At 42.9% G+C, this 24,513-nt stretch overlaps 2 protein-coding genes across 3 annotated transcripts in view; both read right to left on the reverse strand.

Annotated features, from left to right (window-relative positions):
- Window positions 1-607: 607 nt before the first annotated feature.
- Window positions 608-6,750, reverse strand: wnt16 (wingless-type MMTV integration site family, member 16). Its single transcript, XM_044342807.1, has 4 exons — window positions 6,439-6,750; window positions 4,650-4,876; window positions 1,294-1,583; window positions 608-1,128 (listed from the first exon to the last, which is right to left on the reverse strand). Exons 1-4 carry the CDS (start codon window positions 6,528-6,530, stop codon window positions 670-672), a joined length of 1,068 nt encoding a protein of 355 aa, XP_044198742.1. The 5' UTR covers window positions 6,531-6,750; the 3' UTR covers window positions 608-669.
- A 3,066-nt stretch (window positions 6,751-9,816) lies between these two features.
- cped1 (cadherin-like and PC-esterase domain containing 1) overlaps window positions 9,817-24,513 on the reverse strand; it is a 49,063-nt gene continuing 34,366 nt past the window's right edge. The window contains exons 15-21 of one of the 2 annotated variants that reach the window (XM_044342805.1): window positions 19,135-19,234; window positions 18,914-19,050; window positions 18,596-18,816; window positions 18,419-18,520; window positions 16,627-16,714; window positions 14,208-14,354; window positions 9,817-10,515 (exon numbers count right to left, since the gene is read on the reverse strand). In XM_044342805.1, the coding sequence (XP_044198740.1) occupies window positions 10,297-10,515; window positions 14,208-14,354; window positions 16,627-16,714; window positions 18,419-18,520; window positions 18,596-18,816; window positions 18,914-19,050; window positions 19,135-19,234 (1,014 nt within the window). In that variant the 3' untranslated portion in view covers window positions 9,817-10,296. Of the gene's footprint in view, window positions 10,516-13,944; window positions 14,127-14,207; window positions 14,355-16,626; window positions 16,715-18,418; window positions 18,521-18,595; window positions 18,817-18,913; window positions 19,051-19,134; window positions 19,235-24,513 lie in introns of those variants that run through there. The other variant, XM_044342806.1, reaches the window with a different exon arrangement.

The following is a 24,513-nucleotide window of genomic DNA, read 5'->3' on the forward strand; positions in this document are numbered from 1 at the left end:
GTTTAGTTGCAGGTGTGACTTGTGTTTATCTGCAGGTATGACTCGTGTTTATCTGCAGGTGTGACTCGTGTTTAGTTGCAGGTGTGACTCGTGTTTAGTTGCAGGTGTGACTCGTGTTTATCTGCAGGTGTGACTCGTGTTTAGTTGCAGGTGTGACTCGTGTTTATCTGCAGGTGTGACTCGTGTTTAGTTGCAGGTGTGACTCGTGTTTATCTGCAGGTGTGACTCGTGTTTAGTTGCAGGTGTGACTTGTGTTTATCTGCAGGTATGACTCGTGTTTAGTTGCAGGTGTGACTCGTGTTTATCTGCAGGTGTGACTCGTGTTTAGTTGCAGGTGTGACTCGTGTTTAGTTGCAGGTGTGACTCGTGTTTAGTTGCAGGTGTGACTCGTGTTTAGTTGCAGGTGTGACTCGTGTTTATCTGCAGGTGTGACTCGTGTTTATCTGCAGGTGTGACTCGTGTTTAGTTGCAGGTGTGACTCGTGTTTATCTGCAGGTGTGACTCGTGTTTATCTGCAGGTGTGACTCGTGTTTATCTGCAGGTGTGACTCGTGTTTAGTTGCAGGTGTGACTCGTGTTTATCTGCAGGTGTGACTCGTGTTTATCTGCAGGTGTGACTCGTGTTTATTTGCAGGTGTGACTCGTGTTTATCTGCAGGTGTGACTCGTGTTTATTTGCAGGTGTGCATGTCGTTCATGCTCTCGCAGCGCCTGCAGTGGACGTAGCAGCACCAGACGAACTTGCACTCGCAGCGCTGGACGTGTCTGACCAGGTGCGTGTTGTATCCGCGGCCGCAGCAGAGCAGGTTGCAGCCATCGGAGCCGCCGGATGTTCGGTTGCAGCGGCGCCCTCTGGTGCCGAACACGCCGACGCGCCGGTCCTCCAGGCAGTAGTTTGGAGACTTGTTGATGAAGATGAGCTGGTGTTTGTCAACGGGGAGGCGGCGCTGCTCCTTCCTCCTCGTCTTCCTCCTCGATCTGTCAGACACCTGGACACTGTGCTCGTACCGCTCCTTCAGATACACGCCGACACGCTCAAACGCCGCCATCGTCCTCCAACACGTCTTCACCGCACAGGAGCCGGAGACGCCGTGACAGCGACAGTCAGTGGACATCGTCCGGTCGATGGCCTGAGACACAGAGGAGAAGAAGAAGAAGAAGAAGAAGAAGAGATTGCTACAGACGTCAATTTATCATCTGCAGCGTTCGGTGGTAAAATGCGAGTTTAAATAATGCTGTCGGATTTAGGAAGGCTTTTAATGTGAAACTCCTGCAGGAAGCGTGTGTAACCTGACCTGTCGTCCGGCCTCGCTGTTGTGCTGGTTCATGGTCAGCAGCGTGTATCCTCCTCGAGCTGTCGACGTGTTTTTGGGGGCGCCGTCGATGAACTTCCTGCTGAACCAGGTTCCGTACTGGATGTGGTCGGAGCAGCCGCCCCAGTGCCAGCCCTCGGCCGGCGAGCCGCCGCCCTGCCGCCGGGCGTCGCAGCCGCACTCCGTCAGGTTGCCCTGACTGCAGGAGCGCGTGACGGCGTGGACCAGCCCTGCCGCCATCACCGCGTACAAGAACGCCGTCTCTTTAGTTCCTGCACGACCAGAAACAACAAAGCAAGCGTTAACATCAGATTTTACACGTCAGCTTCTTCAAACGTTTTGACTCAAACTTTTAGCAGATCCAAAGCTGAATCCAGTTTTCTACAGGCAGTCCTGCCTGGGGTCATGTGTGAAGGGGAGCAGGGATCCATGTTCAGGAAAATCTGTAGCGCCAGTTTCCCACCTCAAGACCTTGTATCATTTCAGGGAAAATGGCATCTGGTTGGATGGCGTGCTGAGCAGTCACATCCCTCCGTGCTCCGCAAAGAGTCCCGACATAATACTTATCGACAACACAACTCTGCCCAAAGTATGATAAAAATACGAAGCCTTCAGTCTCTTAAACCCTCCCGTTCAAAGATGGTTCAGGGCAGAGTTATGACGAGACGCCGACAGATACCACATGGAGAAGAAAGCAAAAGGTTCGTTTCAGAGGAGGCTACAAACACATCAGTGGAAACGATATTGAAAGTTATCGACTCATTTGGAAAACGTGTGGACGACCACACGGAGGAAGTTAGTGGTCAGATGCAGCAGCACAGCAACATGCTAGCGGCAGCACAGCAACATGCTAGCGGCAGCACAGCAACATGCTAGCGGCAGCACAGCAACATGCTAGCAGCAGCATAGCAACATGCTAGCAGCAGCACAGCAACATGCTAGCGGCAGCACAGCAACATGCTAGCAGCAGCACAGCAACATGCTAGCGGCAGCATAGCAACATGCTAGCGGCAGCATAGCAACATGCTAGCGGCAGCACAGCAACATGCTAGCGGCAGCACAGCAACATGCTAGCGGCAGCATAGCAACATGCTAGCAGCAGCACAGCAACATGCTAGCAGCAGCACAGCAACATGTTCAGACTGTAGAATCAATAACAGTTACAGCAGATTAATATAAACAATGTGGATGTTATATATATATATATATATATACATTATATTTACAATACTTGGTAAATATAATGAACTCTGGATTAACAGCCGCTTCCTCCTAAACACAAAGAAATACATTTTAAAACCTGTTAATTTATCCTTCAGATGAATTTATTGATTAAAGATTTAAACTGGATGTAGATAAATATCAACACAGCAGCTGTATAATAAAATAAAATAAAAACAGATTTCTTCTCTTTCAGAACTATCCAGCGAGAAGTTTTATTATTATATTATATTATTAAAGAACAACTGAATTTCTAGTTAATAATGTCATCATCATAACAACATATTAGATTCACTAATGTTGCTTCGCTGAGTACAGAATGAATTTTATCTCTTATACAAATGTGTGAAAAATTGTCATAGTTTAGTTTATTTGAATGCTGCGACACTGAGTCACTACTCTTCTCTCCTATATGACCCTGAAGCTGCTGATGTATTTACATCTGTGACTTGTTTACGTTGCGTATTAACACTGACGGGACACGAGCAGCTCCTCGCCGCCCGCCGTACATCCTCATACATCCTCATACATCCTCATACATCCTCATACATCCTCATACATCCTCATACATCTTCATACATCCTCATACATCCTCATACATCTTCATACATCTTCATACATCCTCGTACATCTTCATACATCTTCGTACATCCTCATACATCCTCATACATCCTCATACATCTTCATACATCTTCATACATCCTCATACATCTTCATACATCCTCATACATCCTCATACATCCTCATACATCCGGCCTCGCCACATCTTCTTCTTCTCCTTCGTCTCACCTGCTCCTGCGTCTCCTCGTCACATGTGAAAAAAGGTTCAAGCTGGAAATGTTCCTGAACGCAGCTGCAGGTGTGAACAGTGAAAGCTGCCTGACAGGTTTTCCCAGTAATTTACCAGGATGTGTGTGTGTGAAAGAGTGAAACACATCCTGAAGATAAACATTCATTCACCTTTTTTATTATTTGGATTTTGGCCGTTTTAAAGCCTCGATCTACGAACAGCGACTTCTCTGTCAGCATGAAGACGCTGAACTCATTACAGCCAGTTACAGACGCCTCACATGCTTTTAATGTCCTGACAGGAAACATGTGACCCACACAGAAACATTTGTTATCTAACATGACTCTCAGATATAATCTGCAGCGTCTGAACGTCCATTAAAATCACCTTTCTGAGTCAAGCTCTGAACGTATATATATATATATATATAATAAACCCTCCTATAAAACGCTGCTGATTGGATTAAAGTTCAGCTTTAAGAACTGAAGAGACGTCACGAGACAAACGCTGCAACTCTGGTTCACAACTACAACTATTCACAACTACGACTATTCACAACTACAACGATTCACAACTTCAGAGGCTCGGAGACGTTAAACTGCTGCTGATTCAGCTTCATGATGATTGTGGAGGAAAGAAAATATCCTTAAATTCAATCTTAAATGATCCCTGAAGACACACGCAGAGATTCTTTCATCTGAACAAATAAACTCCTTAAAGACTCTTTCTGGTTCTTGTTTAATGGGTTTAATGGGTTTAATGGGTTTAAATCCTGTAAAATATCATATAAACTAATCTCTTATTTCTTTTAATCAAGGAAAACATTTGAGGAAGATTTTTATGCTGTTTAAAGGTTTTTAACTTCTTCATTTATCTGTTAATTAACCACAAAGTCTTTGCCTCTATTATTATTATTATTGTTTATATGTTAAAACCACATTAATGAATCGACTCAGTAAAACCCTTCACATGTTTCATCATGTGTCCATAAATATGTTTCATATCTGATTAAACTGTTCAAATCCTTTAAAACATCATCAACTGGCAGCTGAACATGTTTCAGATTTAATGTAAACTGATGAGAATTAATGTGTGAATTAAGATGCAAAGTCATTTATTTAAAATCTGCTTCATTAGTTAATTAAGAGCTTCTGAAGCTAAATTGATATGAGACTTCCGGTTCTTGTTTTTTAACCCTTAAAACACGAGAAATGAGATTAAATGTGATTTCAGTTTTCAGACTAATGAACAGTTGAAGGGATTAGTGAATTAGTGAACTGTAATTAAAGGTTCATTAAGGTTCATGAATGAACTGATCAGTGCTCACCGCTCGTGAGCTCGTGGCCGAACACGGACTGCCGGTCTCCGGTGGAGCAGTTCCACCTCTCGTGTCTGAACTGGCTCTGACACTCGGTGACGGCCAGCCGGGCTCCGTCCTGGATGCTGGGCAGCAGGAACGGCTTCTTCCGGCACAGCTCGCGCTGTTTGGGGCTGAGCGGGGGCGAGCTGCAGCCCAGCTTCTCCGGGACTCCCGCCGGGGTCAGACCCAACCGCCTGCAGGCGACACCGGCACCAACATCATCATCACCATCATCACCATCATCATCATCACCATCATCATCACCACCACCACCACCACCATCATCACCATCATCACCACCATCATCATCATCATCATCATCACCACCACCACCATCATCACCATCATCACCACCATCATCATCACCATCATCATCATCACCATCATCATCATCATCATCATCATCATCACCATCATCATCACCACCACCACCACCACCATCATCACCATCACACTGAGCAGTTTTTTTACAACCTTTGAACTGCGTTTATACACTGAAATAAATAACAAATCTGCACATGTGAAGGTCAAAGGTCAAACGGTGTATAAACTGCTGATTGACATTTATTTTAATAAAATGTCAAATTTAAAAATGATCCACTTGTGAAGCTCTGACTGCTGAAACTGATACTGTCATAATTACTGGAGCGGTGCGCATGCGCGTTAACAGCGCACAGAGTCCCTCAGGTGATTTATTCTGCTTTTATTAAACAGTGAATGAATAAACAGAACAGATGTGTCGCTTATTTTTTTTTTTTTTACAGAATTATTCCCACAGCTGACTGATTTAAATTTCAGATAAGTGTCTCGCGCATTCACCTGTTTCCGTTAAATCACAGCTGTTAGAAGTAAAACACTGAATAGTGAATGAAAACCAGGTGAACACGTCTGCTGGGTCACTGAGGATCAAACTGCGCGCTCAGCCGTGAAATCACCGCTTTTCTTCACTGGAATTTCACTTTATTGGACGCACAAAGTTTCTGCGTCAAACCCGCGCGCGCACAATTAATCCCAAAAATGTTGGTGTTTTATTTACAAAACTGATATTTTATGGACTTTTCCACTTTACTGGATAATATCTGAAATGATGTTTGCTCGTAGAAACAGACAGAAGAGCCTTCAATTCACTGCTCTGTTAATGAAATTAGGCGGATTCCAAACAGACACACAGAGGCCTGAACGCAGCTGGACAAACTCTGCTTTCATGTCCAGAAAATTCTACATTTTAGAGTTAATTTAGCTTCATCCTTCAGCTGAGTTTAATATGTTGTGTTTAATATGTTGTGTTTAATATGTTGTGTTTAATATGTTGTGTTTAATATGTTGTGTTTAAGTGATATTTTGTCCCAGAAGCTGCAGCTCCTGAATAAAATCTATAAATCAGATGTTTTAAATGGAATTTGGTTTTATTGGATCTCCAGACTGAATTGCGTAATAAAAGCGTCAAAACAGTTTAAATACAGACATCCAAGTCTGGAAAACTGCTAAAAAATCTGCTTTTGTTTCCATGAAATATAATTCTGAAGACGCGACGCTCGACGTGTTTTAACAGAATAAATAACTTTATATTTACAGCATCTAACATCTTATTATGTGGATTATAGACTCATGTGAGGCGGTGCGTCCCGCAGCCCGGAGCCCGGAGCCCAGGAGCCGGGAGCCCGGGGCCCGGAGCCCGGAGCCCGGGAGCCCGGATCCCGGAGCAGGTGAGCCTCAGATTCACGGTTCTGTTAACGGAGTCTGGTCTCATACTCACACCCAGCTGGCTCTGCAGCACAGCGGACACACGGAGGCCAGCAGCAGGGTCAGGGTGCACATGTGTCGGACTCCGCAGCTCCGTGTCTCCATGACCTCCTCATCAGTCTGTCCACCAGTCTCATACTAAAACCCGGGTCGGGAGCAGGTGGGTAAATCCTGGTCTCAGTCCGCGCGGAGGATCCCGCTCTGACTGCCGGGAGGATGAGTGATGTGAGTCCCTGCTGGAGGATCCCGTTCAGCCCGCAGACTGCTTCTTATTCTGCAGCAGAGGAAGCGGGACCGACCGGACCAGTCTGGGTCCTGCAGGATCCTGATTGGAGCAGCAGAGGCTTCATAGTCACAGCTGACGTCAGAGCTGGACGCTGATTGGACGGAGCAGAGAGACTGACAGCTGGGTTATTTATGCACCGAGGTGATATCTGATCCTTCAGTGAAGAACCTGATGATCGATCACAGACCGAACTCCATTCAGATATCCGCTAATTTAACAGTCTGACACCGGAAAAACATCACTTATAACAAAGGTTAAAAGTTATAAAAGTTATAAAAGTTATAAAAGTTATAACCGAGGAGCTGCTGTCTGATGTTTAATAGTTTGGTTTTGTGGTTATTTTAATCATAATCAGTTCTGTTTGGATCTAAAGTGGAATCATTAATCAATTTCTGTCAATTAAACACTATTTAACATTGAAATATTAAGACATTTTATGAATTAACAGATTTATCAACTAATTAATATGCAGTGGAACTGCATGAGTTTTTAATGCAGTTTGGTGTGAATGTTAGTTAAAATTTAAAAAAATCACATTAAAGATAAAAGGTTATAGGCAACATATTTAAAAACATTTTAAAACATTTTTTTTATCAGTTTGATTGAACAAAACTTCACTCAACTGTTTCTGGAGCTTTCAGCCCATCAGTGGAGGGAGAATCCATCAAAAAGCTCTGGAGTAAGTGGACTTTGAGTTTAGAACTTTTGTTTGTGTGAAGAATTAATTTTCCTGCTGGTCTTTTGTCAGATGTGAAGAGTTCCTGTCGTCCGCAGATAAAACTTCATCAATTCAACAAAACAAAAACATGCAGCTGATTAACAAGTCAGATTCATGAAACATCATTTTTATGGTAAAGATTTATTAAAATATATAAAGAAAATCTAACAGTTGAAAATGTGCATTAGTGAAAGTTTGAAGAAACAGATTCTGATGATCATGAAATAAACAGAATAAAATAAACTAATTTCTTCAGATTGATTTGTTATTAATAAACATGTTATACTTTAAAGAGCAGAAGAAGAGTCATAACATTCATATAAATATTCATATATTCTGTTTTCCAGCATGTAAACATGTTCAGAGATAAAAGGCACAATATACATCTGTAGAAAAATATAGAAATATAAGCAGAGAATCTTTCATATATAAGACGAAACAAGTTTTCATCGAGTCTTTGGTTTCAGACGTCGTCTCACAAAGTCACAGACTGAGGTATAAACAGAAATATATATATATATATATATACTATATATATACTGTATATGTGGAGCAGACAGAGAGAGCGACATTAGTGTTTGATTCATTATCAGATATTAAACTCCAACGCTGCATTTTAAACTCTCACATTAAAGACAGACATGAACATCTTCTCTCCGCTGACCTCCAGTAACCTGCTGCTGTGACACACAGGTGTACTCCAGGACACTGTGACATCACTGGTGGGTGTGGTTACAGGTGAAACAGGCCTGAGAGGACAGCCCAACACAGATGTTCATCCTGATGTTACTGTTTAAAACCTGAAGAGATCAGCTGCACATCAGAAACTAGCCGCTCTTTAGCTACTGCAGTATTAGTTATTACTGTAGTAGCATCAGAAACTAGCCTCTCTTTAGCTACTGCAGTATTAGTTATTACTGTAGTAGCATCAGAAACTAGCCTCTCTTTAGCTACTGTAGTATTAGTTATTACTGTAGTAGCATCAGAAACTAGCCTCTCTTTAGCTACTGCAGTATTAGTTATTACTGTAGTAGCATCAGAAACTAGCCTCTCTTTAGCTACTGCAGTATTAGTTATTACTGTAGTAGCATCAGAAACTAGCCGCTCTTTAGCTACTGCAGTATTAGTTATTACTGTAGTAGCATCAGAAACTAGCCTCTCTTTAGCTACTGCAGTATTAGTTATTACTGTAGTAGCATCAGAAACTAGCCTCTCTTTAGCTGCTGCAGTATTAGTTATTACTGTAGTAGCATCAGAAACTAGCCTCTCTTTAGCTACTGCAGTATTAGTTATTACTGTAGTAGCATCAGAAACTAGCCGCTCTTTAGCTACTGTAGTATTAGTTATTACTGTAGTAGCATCAGAAACTAGCCTCTCTTTAGCTACTGCAGTATTAGTTATTACTGTAGTAGCATCAGAAACTAGCCTCTCTTTAGCTACTGCAGTATTAGTTACTACTGTAGTAGCATCAGAAACTAGCCGCTCTTTAGCTACTGTAGTATTAGTTACTACTGTAGTAGCATCAGAAACTAGCCGCTCTTTAGCTACTGTAGTATTAGTTATTACTGTAGTAGCATCAGAAACTAGCCTCTCTTTAGCTACTGCAGTATTAGTTATTACTGTAGTAGCATCAGAAACTAGCCTCTCTTTAGCTACTGCAGTATTAGTTACTACTGTAGTAGCATCAGAAACTAGCCGCTCTTTAGCTACTGTAGTATTAGTTATTACTGTAGTAGCATCAGAAACTAGCTGATGTGCAACATAAACGCATTAGAGACACTAGCTGGTGGTGAACACTAGAATGCAGCTCAGCTGCATTTGAAACTAGTTTTCCACTTTTAAAGATGGCTTTCTTTGGTAGCTGCTGCGTCTTAAGAACTAGAGGTGAACACTAAAACTAGCTGGTTTGATTAGAAACTATTTATGTGCATAACAGAGTATCTGGTGAGCTTTAGCAGCTGGTTAGAACACATTAGACACCAACACTGAACTGTAGCTGAAGTCCTTGAACTGTTTTTTTCACATTAAGAAGTTGGTGCACATTACAGAGCTGCTACACAGCAGCAAGCAGCTGCTGCATCTCAGTAACCAGCAGGTGAACATTAAAAACTAGCCGGTTTCATTAGAAACTAGAATGTAGCTGAAATTATTTACAACTATATTTTCCAAATGAAAAACTAGCTGCTGTGCATTAAAGAGTTATTACTACACAGCAGAAAGCAACAACAACAACACTGGAAACTAGCTGCTGTGATTAGAAACCAGCTGATAAACAGCAGAATGTAACATCTGAAACTTGTTTCTCTACGTTATAAAGCAGCTTCTACACATTACACAGTTTGCAGTTAACAGCAGGAAGTTGCTGCTGCAGTAAACTGTCGCTGCTGAACTTTAGAAAATCAGCAGTTTAATTAGAAAATCTGTGTTGCAGATTACAAAAAGTCAGACAATCAGAATCTGTCAGGTGGAAACTGGAGAGCTGCTGATGCTGATGCTGAAGAATATCTTCATTCAGTTTTCAATATTTGGCTTCTAAACTTGAGCAGCATTAGATTTCTGTTGATTTTCTGTCTTTGTTCTGATTCACAGGTGGGTAAAGACATATTTTCTCGTGTGTTTGAGGGCTCGTTAGTTTAGTTACTGAGAAAACTAAAGAAGAGTCACATTTCTGTCGTCCTGCAGAAAAACAGAAAAATGCAAATGAGTTCTTCAAAATGTTCAGCTGGCATCGTTTCTTTCTTCTTTCATCTCTCCTCCCTGCAGACGGCGACCTCATGACCTCATGACCTTTCAAGTTCAGGTCTCACACACACACACACACACACACACACACACACACACACACACACACACACACACACTCTCTCTCAGGTATTTCTGGGACACAGGCGGCTCAGCAGGATCTCAGAGTACACCTGGTTCACCGGTCCTCTCACGTGATAGGACGAGGCATTAGACCCCGCCTCCTGATTAGTGTTCAGGGTGGCTGATTGGCTGCTGAGCGCGGGTCCAGGTCTGGTGAATCTGGTTCTGTTGGTCGTGGACGTCGTGTCGCCTGAAGACTCGGAGGAAGATAACTTCTCCACCTGGTGAACACAAGAGGACCGAACATCTGTCAGTTCAACACTCAGAAACTCACCGGAACTAAAGTTTAAACATTTTATCAATCGATAGAAGCTGCTGGTGAGATAAACATCACCTGTTGGAATATTTATCTGCTGATTCAACATTTAATCCATGATGATTAAATAAATGTCGTCCATTTATACAAATAATCAATCTGATGTAAAAGTTTAAACTGTGGTTTCTGAGTCTGAACCAGAAAATGATGAAAGATAAAACTCTTAAAACCTCTAAGATAAAAAAAAACATTTAAAAAAAATCAGTTTGACTCAAAAAATAAACAAATAATTAAACAATAAAACCCATAACAAATATTCACCAGCTGACGAAGACCATGAAAAAGCTCTGGAGTAAGTGAACGCTCTGTTGTTGAATTCATAATTTAAGTTGCAGTGAAATCAGTTTCCTCAACATGAACGCATTAAAACGCTGCGTTCACGTCGTTCCTGTAACGAATCATCATCACTGAAATGCATCATGGGATTCGTAGTTGACTCGAGTTCCTTCAGTTTTTATGTCCACAGTCTTCCAGCTTTGACTTTTACTAAAGAAGCAGATATTTTCTAACACAACCGTTCGTTCGTCTTTTGTTGAGAGTTTCATGTTGGTCAGAAACTGTAACATTATTTATTTATTTATTATTACTGAGAGAAATGACGGATAAATCCCAAATTAAGACCAGAGTTGGAACCAAAATCATTATTTTAAAATAGCTTTTCAATAAACTTCCAGGTGGAAAATGAGAATAAATATCTATTTTTAGGATTATTGATGCTTCTTTGTGCTTTAACGTTTCTGTGTGAGAGAATATCTGTATTTGATTTACCTGCGTTCATCATTAAAACAGCCACATGTTCAGCAGCTGCTCACAGTCTGAACTTTACGAGCCGGTGAAACACATTTTCTCTCTAAAGTACATTACAAATTCAATTCAACTTGAAACAGTCGTTGGCCGTGTATTTCCAGATTGATTTTGTTTTATTTTCTGGTGAAACAGTTATATTTTAAAGAGTACCATGAGCCACAGAAATGAGGAGAAAGTTAAAAATACTCTCTCTCTCTCTCTCTCTCTCTGGGTGTATTTTAAACATATCTGTGACATTAGTGATTTCTCCCCGTCTGTCCTCCAGCAGGCTGCTTCTGCATTATTAATGAGCCTCTACTGTGATTGGGTTAGCTCATTAGCTTAGCTTTAGCACACATATATTATATTCCTTCAGCTGAGTAACAGAAGGAAGAATCATGTTTGAAAACTTCATCACTGATTGAAGATGAAACAGTAGAAAATCCTGCAGCTGAGTCTCGTTAAGCAGACAGTCGGCTGATGACGGAGGAAGATCGACTCCAGACATGATTGTAAACGTCCATCCTCTGGAAAGCTGTAAAGACTGTTTAGCTGCTGTACAACCAGCAACCTTTCCAGCATCCTGCTTTCATTTTTTTCAGTGTCATCTGGCTGCGATGCAAACTGCGACTACAGACGTTACGTAAACACTTTCTGGTGTGACGTAGTAGCGCCTCAACGCTGCTCGCTCTGCAGCCGCTAATTTCAACATTACAAATAATTTAAACTAGTGAGCAGATAGAATTGAGTCATTTTACAGCGCAGGAGGCTCCACCATCACCCTGATCCATCCCCACCGTCACCCTGATCCATCCCCAAACATCACCCTGATCCATCCCCACCGTCACCCTGATCCATCCCCACCATCACCCTGATCCATCCCCACCGTCACCCTGATCCATCCCCACCATCACCCTGATCCATCCCCAAACATCACCCTGATCCATCCCCACCGTCACCCTGATCCATCCCCACCATCACCCTGATCCATCCCCAAACATCACCCTGATCCATCCCCACCATCACCCTGATCCATCCCCACCATCACCCTGATCCATCCCCACCGTCACCCTGATCCATCCCCACCGTCACCCTGATCCATCCCCACCGTCACCCTGATCCATCCCCGTCACCCTGATCCATCCCCACCATCACCCTGATCCATCCCCGTCACCCTGATCCATCCCCACCATCACCCTGATCCATCCCCAAACATCACCCTGATCCATCCCCACCATCACCCTGATCCATCCCCACCGTCACCCTGATCCATCCCCACCGTCACCCTGATCCATCCCCACCGTCACCCTGATCCATCCCCACCGTCACCCTGATCCATCCCCAAACATCACCCTGATCCATCCCCACCGTCACCCTGATCCATCCCCACCGTCACCCTGATCCATCCCCAAACATCACCCTGATCCATCCCCACCGTCACCCTGATCCATCCCCACCGTCACCCTGATCCATCCCCAAACATCACCCTGATCCATCCCCAAACATCACCCTGATCCATCCCCAAACATCACCCTGATCCATCCCCACCGTCACCCTGATCCATCCCCACCGTCACCCTGATCCATCCCCACCGTCACCCTGATCCATCCCCAAACATCACCCTGATCCATCCCCACCGTCACCCTGATCCATCCCCAACATCACCCTGATCCATCCCCACCGTCACCCTGATCCATCCCCACCGTCACCCTGATCCATCCCCACCGTCACCCTGATCCATCCCCACCATCACCCTGATCCATCCCCACCGTCACCCTGATCCATCCCCACCGTCACCCTGATCCATCCCCACCGTCACCCTGATCCATCCCCACCATCACCCTGATCCATCCCCACCATCACCCTGATCCATCCCCATCACCCTGATCCATCCCCACCATCACCCTGATCCATCCCCACCATCACCCTGATCCATCCCCATCACCCTGATCCATCCCCATCACCCTGATCCATCCCCACCGTCACCCTGATCCATCCCCAAACATCACCCTGATCCATCCCCAAACATCACCCTGATCCATCCCCACCGTCACCCTGATCCATCCCCACCATCACCCTGATCCATCCCCACCGTCACCCTGATCCATCCCCGTCACCCTGATCCATCCCCACCATCACCCTGATCCATCCCCACCGTCACCCTGATCCATCCCCACCGTCACCCTGATCCATCCCCACCATCACCCTGATCCATCCCCACCATCACCCTGATCCATCCCCACCGTCACCCTGATCCATCCCCACCATCACCCTGATCCATCCCCACCATCACCCTGATCCATCCCCACCATCACCCTGATCCATCCCCACCATCACCCTGATCCATCCCCATCACCCTGATCCATCCCCACCGTCACCCTGATCCATCCCAAACATCACCCTGATCCATCCCCACCATCACCCTGATCCATCCCCAACATCACCCTGATCCGTCCCCACCATCACCCTGATCCATCCCCACCATCACCCTGATCCATCCCCACCATCACCCTGATCAATCCCCACCATCAGTTTACACCACACAGCTCTTTAATCATTCAGTGAGCCCTTATTTATTCAGTTTTTTAATATCTGAGCATCAGAAACTGTCAGGTTTATCTCGTACAAGCATGTTGGGATAGAACAGAAGAGGACCGAGAATGGCGCCCTGAGGAACTCCACAATGATATTTAAATCTGAACAAAGATCCTCTGAATGTTCGTCTCGCTCCTGAAGGAGAACAAAACAACTGTGACTGTTCCTTAACGACAATCTGAGGGAAAAATCAATAAACGTGATTTAGTGTGTCACCTCATGAAAGTGGCAGGCGCATCGTCCCTGCAGGAACTCTTTGTATCGACCCATCGTGATGCCAAACGTGTCGATCACCTCATACCCATGATGCTTTGCTGTGGTGATGATGTTGCGGTTCTCTTGGTACAGATCTTGGATTTCTCTCTGAGAGATCAATAACCAAACAACAAACCACAAAACAGGATCAGATTCAGCTGAAGAAGAAATGAATGCATATCAAACATAAAAAAATTAGAAATGATTATCAAAAAATACTCAAAATTCTAATTTAAATACATAATTCTGACAGTCAAACCTTTGACTCTGAGTTTTATATATATATTATATATATATTTTTTTCATCTATTTTTTTCTTTTTCTGAATGAACTGAACTTCCACAGTTTTCAGATAATGATGCTGATGTTTTGTCTCAGAAGAACTCGAGGTTACTAACGTCTCTCTACAGGAAGCTCTGTGTGATTATCTTCTTATAAAAACCTCATTTACAGTCTCAGAAAAAGAGCAGATGAGCAGTAAAAGTTAAAAATAAACAGAAGACAAAGACTATTTTTTTAAAAATAGGTCTGCACTCAGTGGTGGAAAGTAACAAAGTACATTTACTCAAGTACTGAACTGAAGTACAGTTTAGAGGTACTTGTACTTTACTTGAGTATTTCCATGTGATGCTACTTTCTACATTTCAGAGGGAAATATTGTACTTTCTACTCCACTACATTTATTTGACAGCTTTAGTTACTTTTCAGATGAATATTTGACACAATGGATAATATAACAAGCTTTTAAAATACAACACATTGTTAAAGATGAAACCAGTGGTTTCCAACCTTTTTGTCTTTTGACGTCTTACAAAAAGCAGTGTGTAGTCGGGGTCACATTTCACATGTCTATGAGTTGTTAACAGCTCCACCAAATAGTGATTTTTCCCTCTAAACTTCTCACATGCTTTCATTTCAATAAATGTTCAAATGATCCAATATTTCAGCAAAAATCAAAGATTAGAGAAAAAGTCCAAAAACTGAAAACAGATTTGTGTATCAGAACTTTGTTTTTTCTTCTTTCCTCTCCCATTAATCATCTCACCACCCCTCAGATTTATCTGCTGACCCTTTGGAGGGGCCCCGACCCCTAGGTTGGGAACCACTGGACTAAACTAGCTAACTGTATATAAAGTAGTGTAAACTAGCTCCACCTCCAGCAGCTACAACAGTAACATGCTGCTCTAACACTGATGCTTCACTATTAATAATCTAATGATGTCATATATAATAATATATCAGTCAGAGGGACCAAACCACTACTTTTACTGCAATACTTTAACTACATCAAGCTCATAATACTTATGTACTTTTACTGCAATACTTTAACTACATCAAGCTCATAATACTTATGTACTTTTACTGCAATACTTTAACTACATCAAGCTCATAATACTTATGTACTTTTACTGCAATACTTTAACTACATCAGGCTCATAATACTTATGTACTTGTACTTTCTTCTTGTTCTGACAGTTGGATGTTTGAGCGTCTCTGTGCAGGATGATGTGTGCGCAGTGTCGAGTTTGTTTTCACATTCGTCTGCTGAAAGTTTTTTCTGAGCTCATTGAAAATCCAATTTTAAGGCGTGTACCTACAAGCAGGATTTATGACATCACCGCTAGTTTGGAGCCAATCATGGTTCAGTATTCAACTTACACAAGTGTGATGTGGAAACTTGAAGCCTCCAGTTCAAACATACTGAGAAGGAAGGAGACATCTTGTGTCCTGCAAGTTTGAGGTGAAATATATTTACATATTTGTAGAGTCTGGAATTTTTAATGAGGGGGAAGAAGGAGATTTTAAGGATTTTAACAAGATAATTTAACTTTTTTTGTGGAAAAACTATATCAGACACATTATTATTCAAAGCAGAGTATTTTACATACATCTTAGGTTTGACAAAAAAGACTGTAGTGTGTGTTTTAAACCCCCACATTGTCACTAAGTGTGTTTTTTTTTTTTCCAGGGCAGCTTCAGGTTGCGCCCGACACAGATAAAACCCACAGTGAGGTTAAACCCGTGGGAAGATGTTCGGGGTAAACTGAAAGAGGCTTATTTCAGTTAATTGAGACCTTTGTTGAATCAGAGAGCGAGGCGAGGATGGTGAAATACTTCCTGAGTTTTCACGTATTAAGTCTCAAATTAAAACCACTGAAGTACGCATTCACTTTATTTTATCTTGTGTTTTATTAACATTATCAAAAGAGTTTTATTTTCTGTCTTTTACGTCTTTTTTTGATGTGAAGCACTTAGTGAAGCATGTAAATTCTTTTGTTGTAAAGAACTTTGAGCTGCATTATTTCATATACTGTTGGCATTAAAGTGAACATGATGGGATGTTTTTAACTCCGACATGCAGCAGGAACAGGAAACCTACCAGACTGAGGGACCGGATCCCGTTCACAGGAAGATGGAAGCCCATCCCCAAAGACTTCACCACCACCAGGATCTCACTGAGGGACTCTCTGAGGAAGATCAAAGTGTCGTCAGACCAAAAATCAGACTTTGATTTGCAGTGAAAAATGAGTTTTGTCTCGTCAGTTAATCTGTGATTAATCCAAACCACGACACTGGTGAATGAAGCTGCCTGTAAGACCTGGCCGAGGGCAGAAAAACGCCCAGTAAGATATATCTGATATATTCTTTAATGGTTGCCAATAAAATGATGAAAGTCTCACCAAAGACTAAAACAAGTATACAGGAAGGAGAACTGCGATGAAGATGAACTCCTGAGGATATATTTGGGACTATTAAGGAATAAAAAGGTCACGGACGGACAAAGGTGTTCCACAGGGAACCGTGTTAGGTCCTCTGTTATTTAGCTCTTCTGTCCGTTTAATTTGTGTTTAATGTCACTTGTTGAGTTTTTCATGATGTCATTGTACTAAGAAAAAATAAGAATAATTAAAAAAGACTCAGTTAAGTGCCAGAGTGTAGACTGCGGTCCACCACTGACGGAAATATCTCAACTATTATTTCCTGCTCTTCAGACGATGTTTCTTACTGACTTCGGTGATCCTCTGACTGTCTCTCTAGCGCCACCATGAGGTTGAAATATTTGGGTTTGAGTGAAATATCTCAATAAATACAATTTCAGAGGGGATTTGTGTCGGCTGATGTGAAGTTCACAGCAGTACGAGACTCCAAGAAGACTTCATATCGAGATCCAAAACTTAAAACATCCCAAAATTCACCCTGAACGCCTCTGAAGTCTGTGTGATGCATTCAGAGCTTTTAACACAAACAGAACTTTAAAAACCTGCAACAGAAACTGAATGTTAGTATCTTGAAGTTCCTCTAAACTGAAATGTTATTTTGATTTCATCTTTCCTGGATGAGCTGAAGATATTTATGGATCCTTTTCTCACGTTTGTGTTGAATCTTGAGAGCAGCCGGCTGGAGAAACAGTCAGTAAACCTCCAGAGTGTCTCAACTAAACTGTTTTACATGTTTCTGATCTAAAGACGAAGAACTTTATCAGTTCAGGCTCCTCGAAATGAACCGTTGAGGATGTTTATGCTCGTCTCTACACGAGTCACCAGACGACAAGTTGAGCTTCTCAGAAATGTCTTTATTTAGCATGTGAGACTTTTTGTCATGTTATGATCCTGAACAGATTGTCTTTGTATCGAGGATCTTATGCTGATTGTTGGTTTGTGCTCTGGTTTCTCTGGTTTCCAGTAAAAATCACTGGGTTTAAATGTGAAATTTGTGAAATGTTTTTATTATTGAACCAAACTAAAGCTTGTTATAATCTATCTATCTATAATCTGCTCATGTCAGACAGTTTGTTATTGATTGTTAATAACTTGTCATCTGCACATCGTTTCGCACAAGAAGAATTCATCTGTGACAGTTTTTAGCTGAAGCTTGTTGTGTGTAACACCGTTAATCTGATGTTGTTGCTGCTATATCGACCCAAACTGGGTCAAATTTTAACCCACAAACTGGTTCAAAGCATTAAACTATAATAATATTTAATTGAACACAAATGAATGATATGTTTATAAAATATTGTCCTTCTCTTTCATCTTTGACCAGCAAAGTTAACGACACCTAAATACGTTAACTTACTGTATTTATAGTTTAAATTGTATAGTGTCTAGTGTGTGTGTGTGTGTGTGTGTGTGTGTGTGTGTGTGTGTGTGTGTGTGCGTGTGCGTGCTCACCTGTCCAGCACCTCTCTGACCGTCGCCAGGTGGTTGGTGTTGAGCCACTGGACTCCTCCCACCACCAGCACAGTCAGGTGAGAGTTCTGCAGAGGTCGTGACCTGCAGAGACGTAAAACATCATACATCACATGACCTTCAGGTGAAGCCACCCGTAACGGCGCGTGGTGATCTCACCTGTGCAGCAGCTGCTGCAGCGCCTGTCTGAACGTCGGCCGCCGCTTCTTCTCCAACCAGAACTGAGGATAATACGAGTATCCGACCAGCGTCCGACCCCCGTTCAGGTTCCTGTAGACCAGCGTGTCGTGAGCCTTCCCCCAGTCCTCCAGGCTGGAGTTCACCCGCTCCATCAGGAAGTACATCATCCCGCGATTGGTCGAGTCGCCGATGAACAACAGCTGAGCAGGAGACGAAACAGGAAACATAAAGAGTCTGATGAGCTGAAGGTGAAGAAAACGTCATCACATGACCTCAACCGTCATCACATGACCTCACCTTCCTGTCCATCATACAGTCCTGCAGCAGCGGGCGGTCCACTAGTGGGTGGTAACAGCCGTCTGGTTGCCAGGCAACCTCCCTCCAATCACACGTCCTGTTGTCAGAACAGCTGAGACATGGCACCACCCACCGACCTGGGACAGGTGAGACAGAGACAGGTGAGACAGTGAGACAGGTGAGATAGTGAGACAGGTGGTGTAGAACAGTTGGAGACAGACCTGGTTCATGTCCTGAGCTGCAGGTCTGAAGTGGACTCTGAGACATGATGAAAGGCTCCAGACCACAAGACCGACCCGGCTGAACCAGCAGACCACAGTCCTGAAAGAGGCACAGACAGACAGGTGAGGACAGGTGAGGACAGGTGAGGACAGGTGAGGACAGGTGAGGTTTTGATCCTGACGTCGCAGGTGTTTGATGATGAAGACGTGATAACAGTCAGACAGTCAAACCCAGAACTGAAACCATGAGAATCAAGTCAAGCTGCGTTTTCGAGGACGTGTCTGACTGCAGAAACATCTCTGCATGTTCTGGAGTTTAGTTTTCATACAGAAACGTTTCATTTAGTCTTTGACTGGTTGAGAGCAGAAGAATAAACTTCATCAGGCATTAAATGTTTTTAATATTTTAGTGATTTTTATTTGTGTTAATAAGAGGAAGGAAGGATTTATTACTGAGTCACACATCATCATTTTATCATCCATGTGCACATGTGCAAATAAAACTGTTGGGTAAGTTTGCTTGTATGTTCTGTGCTAATGCTAATGCTAACAACCTGGAGTTAGCATTAGCATTAGCATGCTGGAATTAAAAGAGTTAAAGGACCAGTGTTTAGGATTTAGTGGCATCTAGTGGGAAGTAGACCCCGCCCCGCAACACCTGACGGTCCGAACGCATCATCACGCAGCAGCAGCAGCTCAGAAACACTCAGCAGGATCTGAATCATTCAGTTTATCCTGATGAAATAAACGTTTCTATAAACAGAGAAATGAAAGAGAGACTCTGTTATAAAAGGTTTTTTGACACGTCTCTGTCATGTAAGAAGAGATCAATGAATAACTAACTAACTAGATTTAGTTTCTCTCATCATCACTTTTATTGATCCTTAAACGAGTGACCTGCACAGAGACGTCTGAAGCTGCTGTCTCATATCTTCCAGCAGCTTTTTACAGGTTCAGAGAAACATTTTTGTTTCTGTGCAAATGAAAAATGTGGATAAAACGCTGTGTGAGCTCAGGACAGAAGTTACATCATGTCAGCTGCTTCTTCTTCTTCTTGACTTCCTGTCCTGATTAGAAGCGTGTTTCCCTCTCTGACCTCTCTCGTCTCTTCTTCTGTTCTCACTTTTAAATCAAAGCTTTGTTCTTCTTTCATCCTCCCTTCTTCTTCTTCTCTCCTCTGTTGTGTCAGCGAGCGTCGGCCTCGGCCGCTCGGAGGTCAGAGGTCAAATAAACCCGACCAGCTCAGCGCCGAGGCCCCGTGGGAGCCGCCACGTCTGGCCCCGACTTCAGAGCCGCCGCCCTCGTCACATACACACACACACACACACACACACACACACACACACACACACCGTAACAACACACACACTCTCCTCCCTTCAGACACACACTCCTCTTCTTCTTCTGCTGCTGCGGCGAGGTTTCAGCGCGGAGGCGTCACATTCTGCACGCCGGCGTCGCAGCTCACAACAAAGTGACACAAGAAAACTTAACAGGGATTTTCTTGTTCGTACCTAAACTCAGTGTAAACGTTCAAACAGCCGGAGCGCTGCTCTGAGGGCCGCCGCCGAGACACCAAAACACGCCGAACAGGAAACAGGAACACACCGACAGACAAATGTTTGTGTTAAAAAAAGACTTCAACGATTAATCAATGATCCAAACTGTTGCTGATTCATTTCCTGTGACTGGATGAATCATGTTTATCATGTCAATAAAGCTTCAGCTCTGATGTTCACTTCAACTACAAATAAATAAAATGATTTTTACCCCAAATAACACAGAGAAGCTAAAGCTGATATAAATAAACAAAAACAAACCTTAATAAATATGGAAAGAGTATTAATATTAGTGTAATATATAATTATTAATATTAGTGTAATATAAATATAAGTGTTAATATTCACCACCTCACAGAGAGATGAAATAATAATCAAACATTAATGTGTTTGAAGCAGCTGAGAGCAGATTTAGTTTCCTGAGTATTAAAGCAGAAATAATCCTGACATGTGATCAAAGAGCTGATCTGATCCAGATCTGATCTCATCTGACTTCCTGTGTAAACGCTGCTTAATCCGGATCAACACGGTCATCAGATCATAGAGACCGCAGGAAGAAAACACTAAAACCTCCTTAGAGACCTGAGAGACACACAAGGACATCAAGGACACACGAGGACGCACGAGGACATCAAGGACACACGAGGACACATGAGGACACATGAAGACACATGAAGGACACATGAGGACACATGAGGACACATGAAGGACACATGAGGACACATGAAGACACATGAAGGACACATGAAGACACATGAAGACACATGAAGACACATGAGGACACATGAGGACACATGAGGACACATGAAGGACACATGAAGACACATGAGGACACATGAGGACACATGAAGGACACATGAAGGACACATGAAGGACACATGAGGACACATGAAGACACATGAAGGACACATGAGGACACATGAAGGACACATGAGGACACATGAAGGACACATGAAGGACACATGAAGACACATGAAGACACATGAAAGACACATGAGGACACATGAAGACACATGAAGACACATGAAGGACACATGAAGACACATGAGGACACATGAGGACACATGAAGGACACATGAAGGACACATGAAGGACACATGAAGACACATGAAAGACACATGAAGACACATGAAGACACATGAAAGACACATGAGGACACATGAAGGACACATGAAGGACACATGAAGACACATGAAAGACACATGAAAGACACATGAAGACACATGAAGACACATGAAGACACATGAAAGACACATGAGGACACATGAAGGACACATGAAGACACATGAAGACACATGAAGGACACATGAGGACACATGAAGACACATGAAGACACATGAAGACACATGAAAGACACATGAAGACACATGAGGACACATGAAGACACATGAAGGACACATGAAGACACATGAAGACACATGAAGACACATGAGGACACATGAAGGACACATGAAGGACACATGAAGGACACATGAAAGACACATGAAAGACACATGAAAGACACATGAAAGACACATGAAGACACATGAAAGACACATGAAGACACATGAAAGACACATGAAGACACATGAAGACACATGAAGACACATGAAAGACACATGAGGACACATGAAGGACACATGAAGACACATGAAGACACATGAAGACACATGAAGGACACATGAAGGACACATGAAGACACATGAAAGACACATGAAGACATGAAAGACACATGAGGACACATGAGGACACATGAAGACACATGAAGACACATGAAGGACACATGAGGACACATGAAGACACATGAAGACACATGAAGGACACATGAGGACACATGAAGACACATGAAGACACATGAAGGACACATGAGGACACATGAAGACACATGAAGACACATGAAGGACACATGAGGACACATGAAGGACACATGAGGACACATGAAGACACATGAGGACACATGAAGACACATGAAGACACATGAAGACACATGAAGGACACATGAAGACACATGAAGGACACATGAAGACACATGAAGACACATGAAGGACACATGAGGACACATGAAGGACACATGAAGACACATGAAGACACATGAAAGACACATGAGGACACATGAAGACACATGAAGGACACATGAAGACACATGAAGACACATGAGGACACATGAAGGACACATGAAGGACACATGAAGGACACATGAAGGACACATGAAAGACACATGAAAGACACATGAAGACACATGAAAGACACATGAAGACACATGAAGACACATGAAAGACACATGAGGACACATGAAGGACACATGAAGACACATGAAGACACATGAAGACACATGAAGGACACATGAAGGACACATGAAAGACACATGAAGACACATGAAAGACACATGAGGACACATGAAGACACATGAAGACACATGAAGACACATGAAGGACACATGAGGACACATGAAGACACATGAAGACACATGAAGGACACATGAGGACACATGAAGACACATGAAGGACACATGAGGACACATGAAGACACATGAAGACACATGAAGGACACATGAGGACACATGAAGGACACATGAGGACACATGAAGACACATGAAGACACATGAAGACACATGAAGGACACATGAAGACACATGAGGACACATGAAGGACACATGAAGACACATGAAGACACATGAGGACACATGAAGACACATGAGGACACATGAAGACACATGAAGACACATGAAGACACATGAAGGACACATGAAGACACATGAGGACACATGAAGGACACATGAAGACACATGAAGACACATGAGGACACATGAAGGACACATGAAGGACACATGAAGGACACATGAAGACACATGAAGACACATGAAGGACACATGAAGACACATGAAGGACACATGAAGGACACATGAAGACACATGAGGACACATGAAGGACACATGAAGGACACATGAAGACACATGAAGGACACATGAAGACACATGAGGACACATGAAGGACACATGAAGACACATGAAGACACATGAGGACACATGAAGACACATGAAGACACATGAAAGACACATGAGGACACATGAAGACACATGAGGACACATGAAGACACATGAGGACACATGAGGACACATGAAGACACATGAAGACACATGAAGGACACATGAGGACACATGAAGACACATGAAGACACATGAAAGACACATGAAGACACATGAAGGACACATGAAGACACATGAAGGACACATGAAAGACACATGAAGGACACATGAGGACACATGAGGACACATGAAGACACATGAGGACACATGAGGACACATGAAGACACATGAAGACACATGAAGACACATGAAGGACACATGAGGACACATGAAGACACATGAAGACACATGAAAGACACATGAAGACACATGAAGGACACATGAAGACACATGAAGGACACATGAAAGACACATGAAGGACACATGAGGACACATGAAGACACATGAAGACACATGAAAGACACATGAAGACACATGAAGGACACATGAAGGACACATGAAGACACATGAAAGACACATGAAAGACACATGAAGACACATGAAGGACACATAAGGACACATAAGGACACATAAGGACACATGAAGACACATGAAGACACATGAGGACACATGAGGACACATGAGGACACATGAAGACACATGAAGGACACATGAAGACACATGAAGACACATGAAGACACATGAGGACACATGAAGACACATGAAGGACACATGAAGGACACATGAAGACACATGAGGACACATGAGGACACATGAAGGTCACATGAAGACACATGAAGGACACATGAAGACACATGAGGACACATGAAGACACAT

The sequence above is a fragment of the Thunnus albacares genome, chromosome 23, assembly GCF_914725855.1.
Source record: "Thunnus albacares chromosome 23, fThuAlb1.1, whole genome shotgun sequence".
Classification (NCBI taxonomy): Eukaryota; Metazoa; Chordata; class Actinopteri; order Scombriformes; family Scombridae; genus Thunnus; species Thunnus albacares.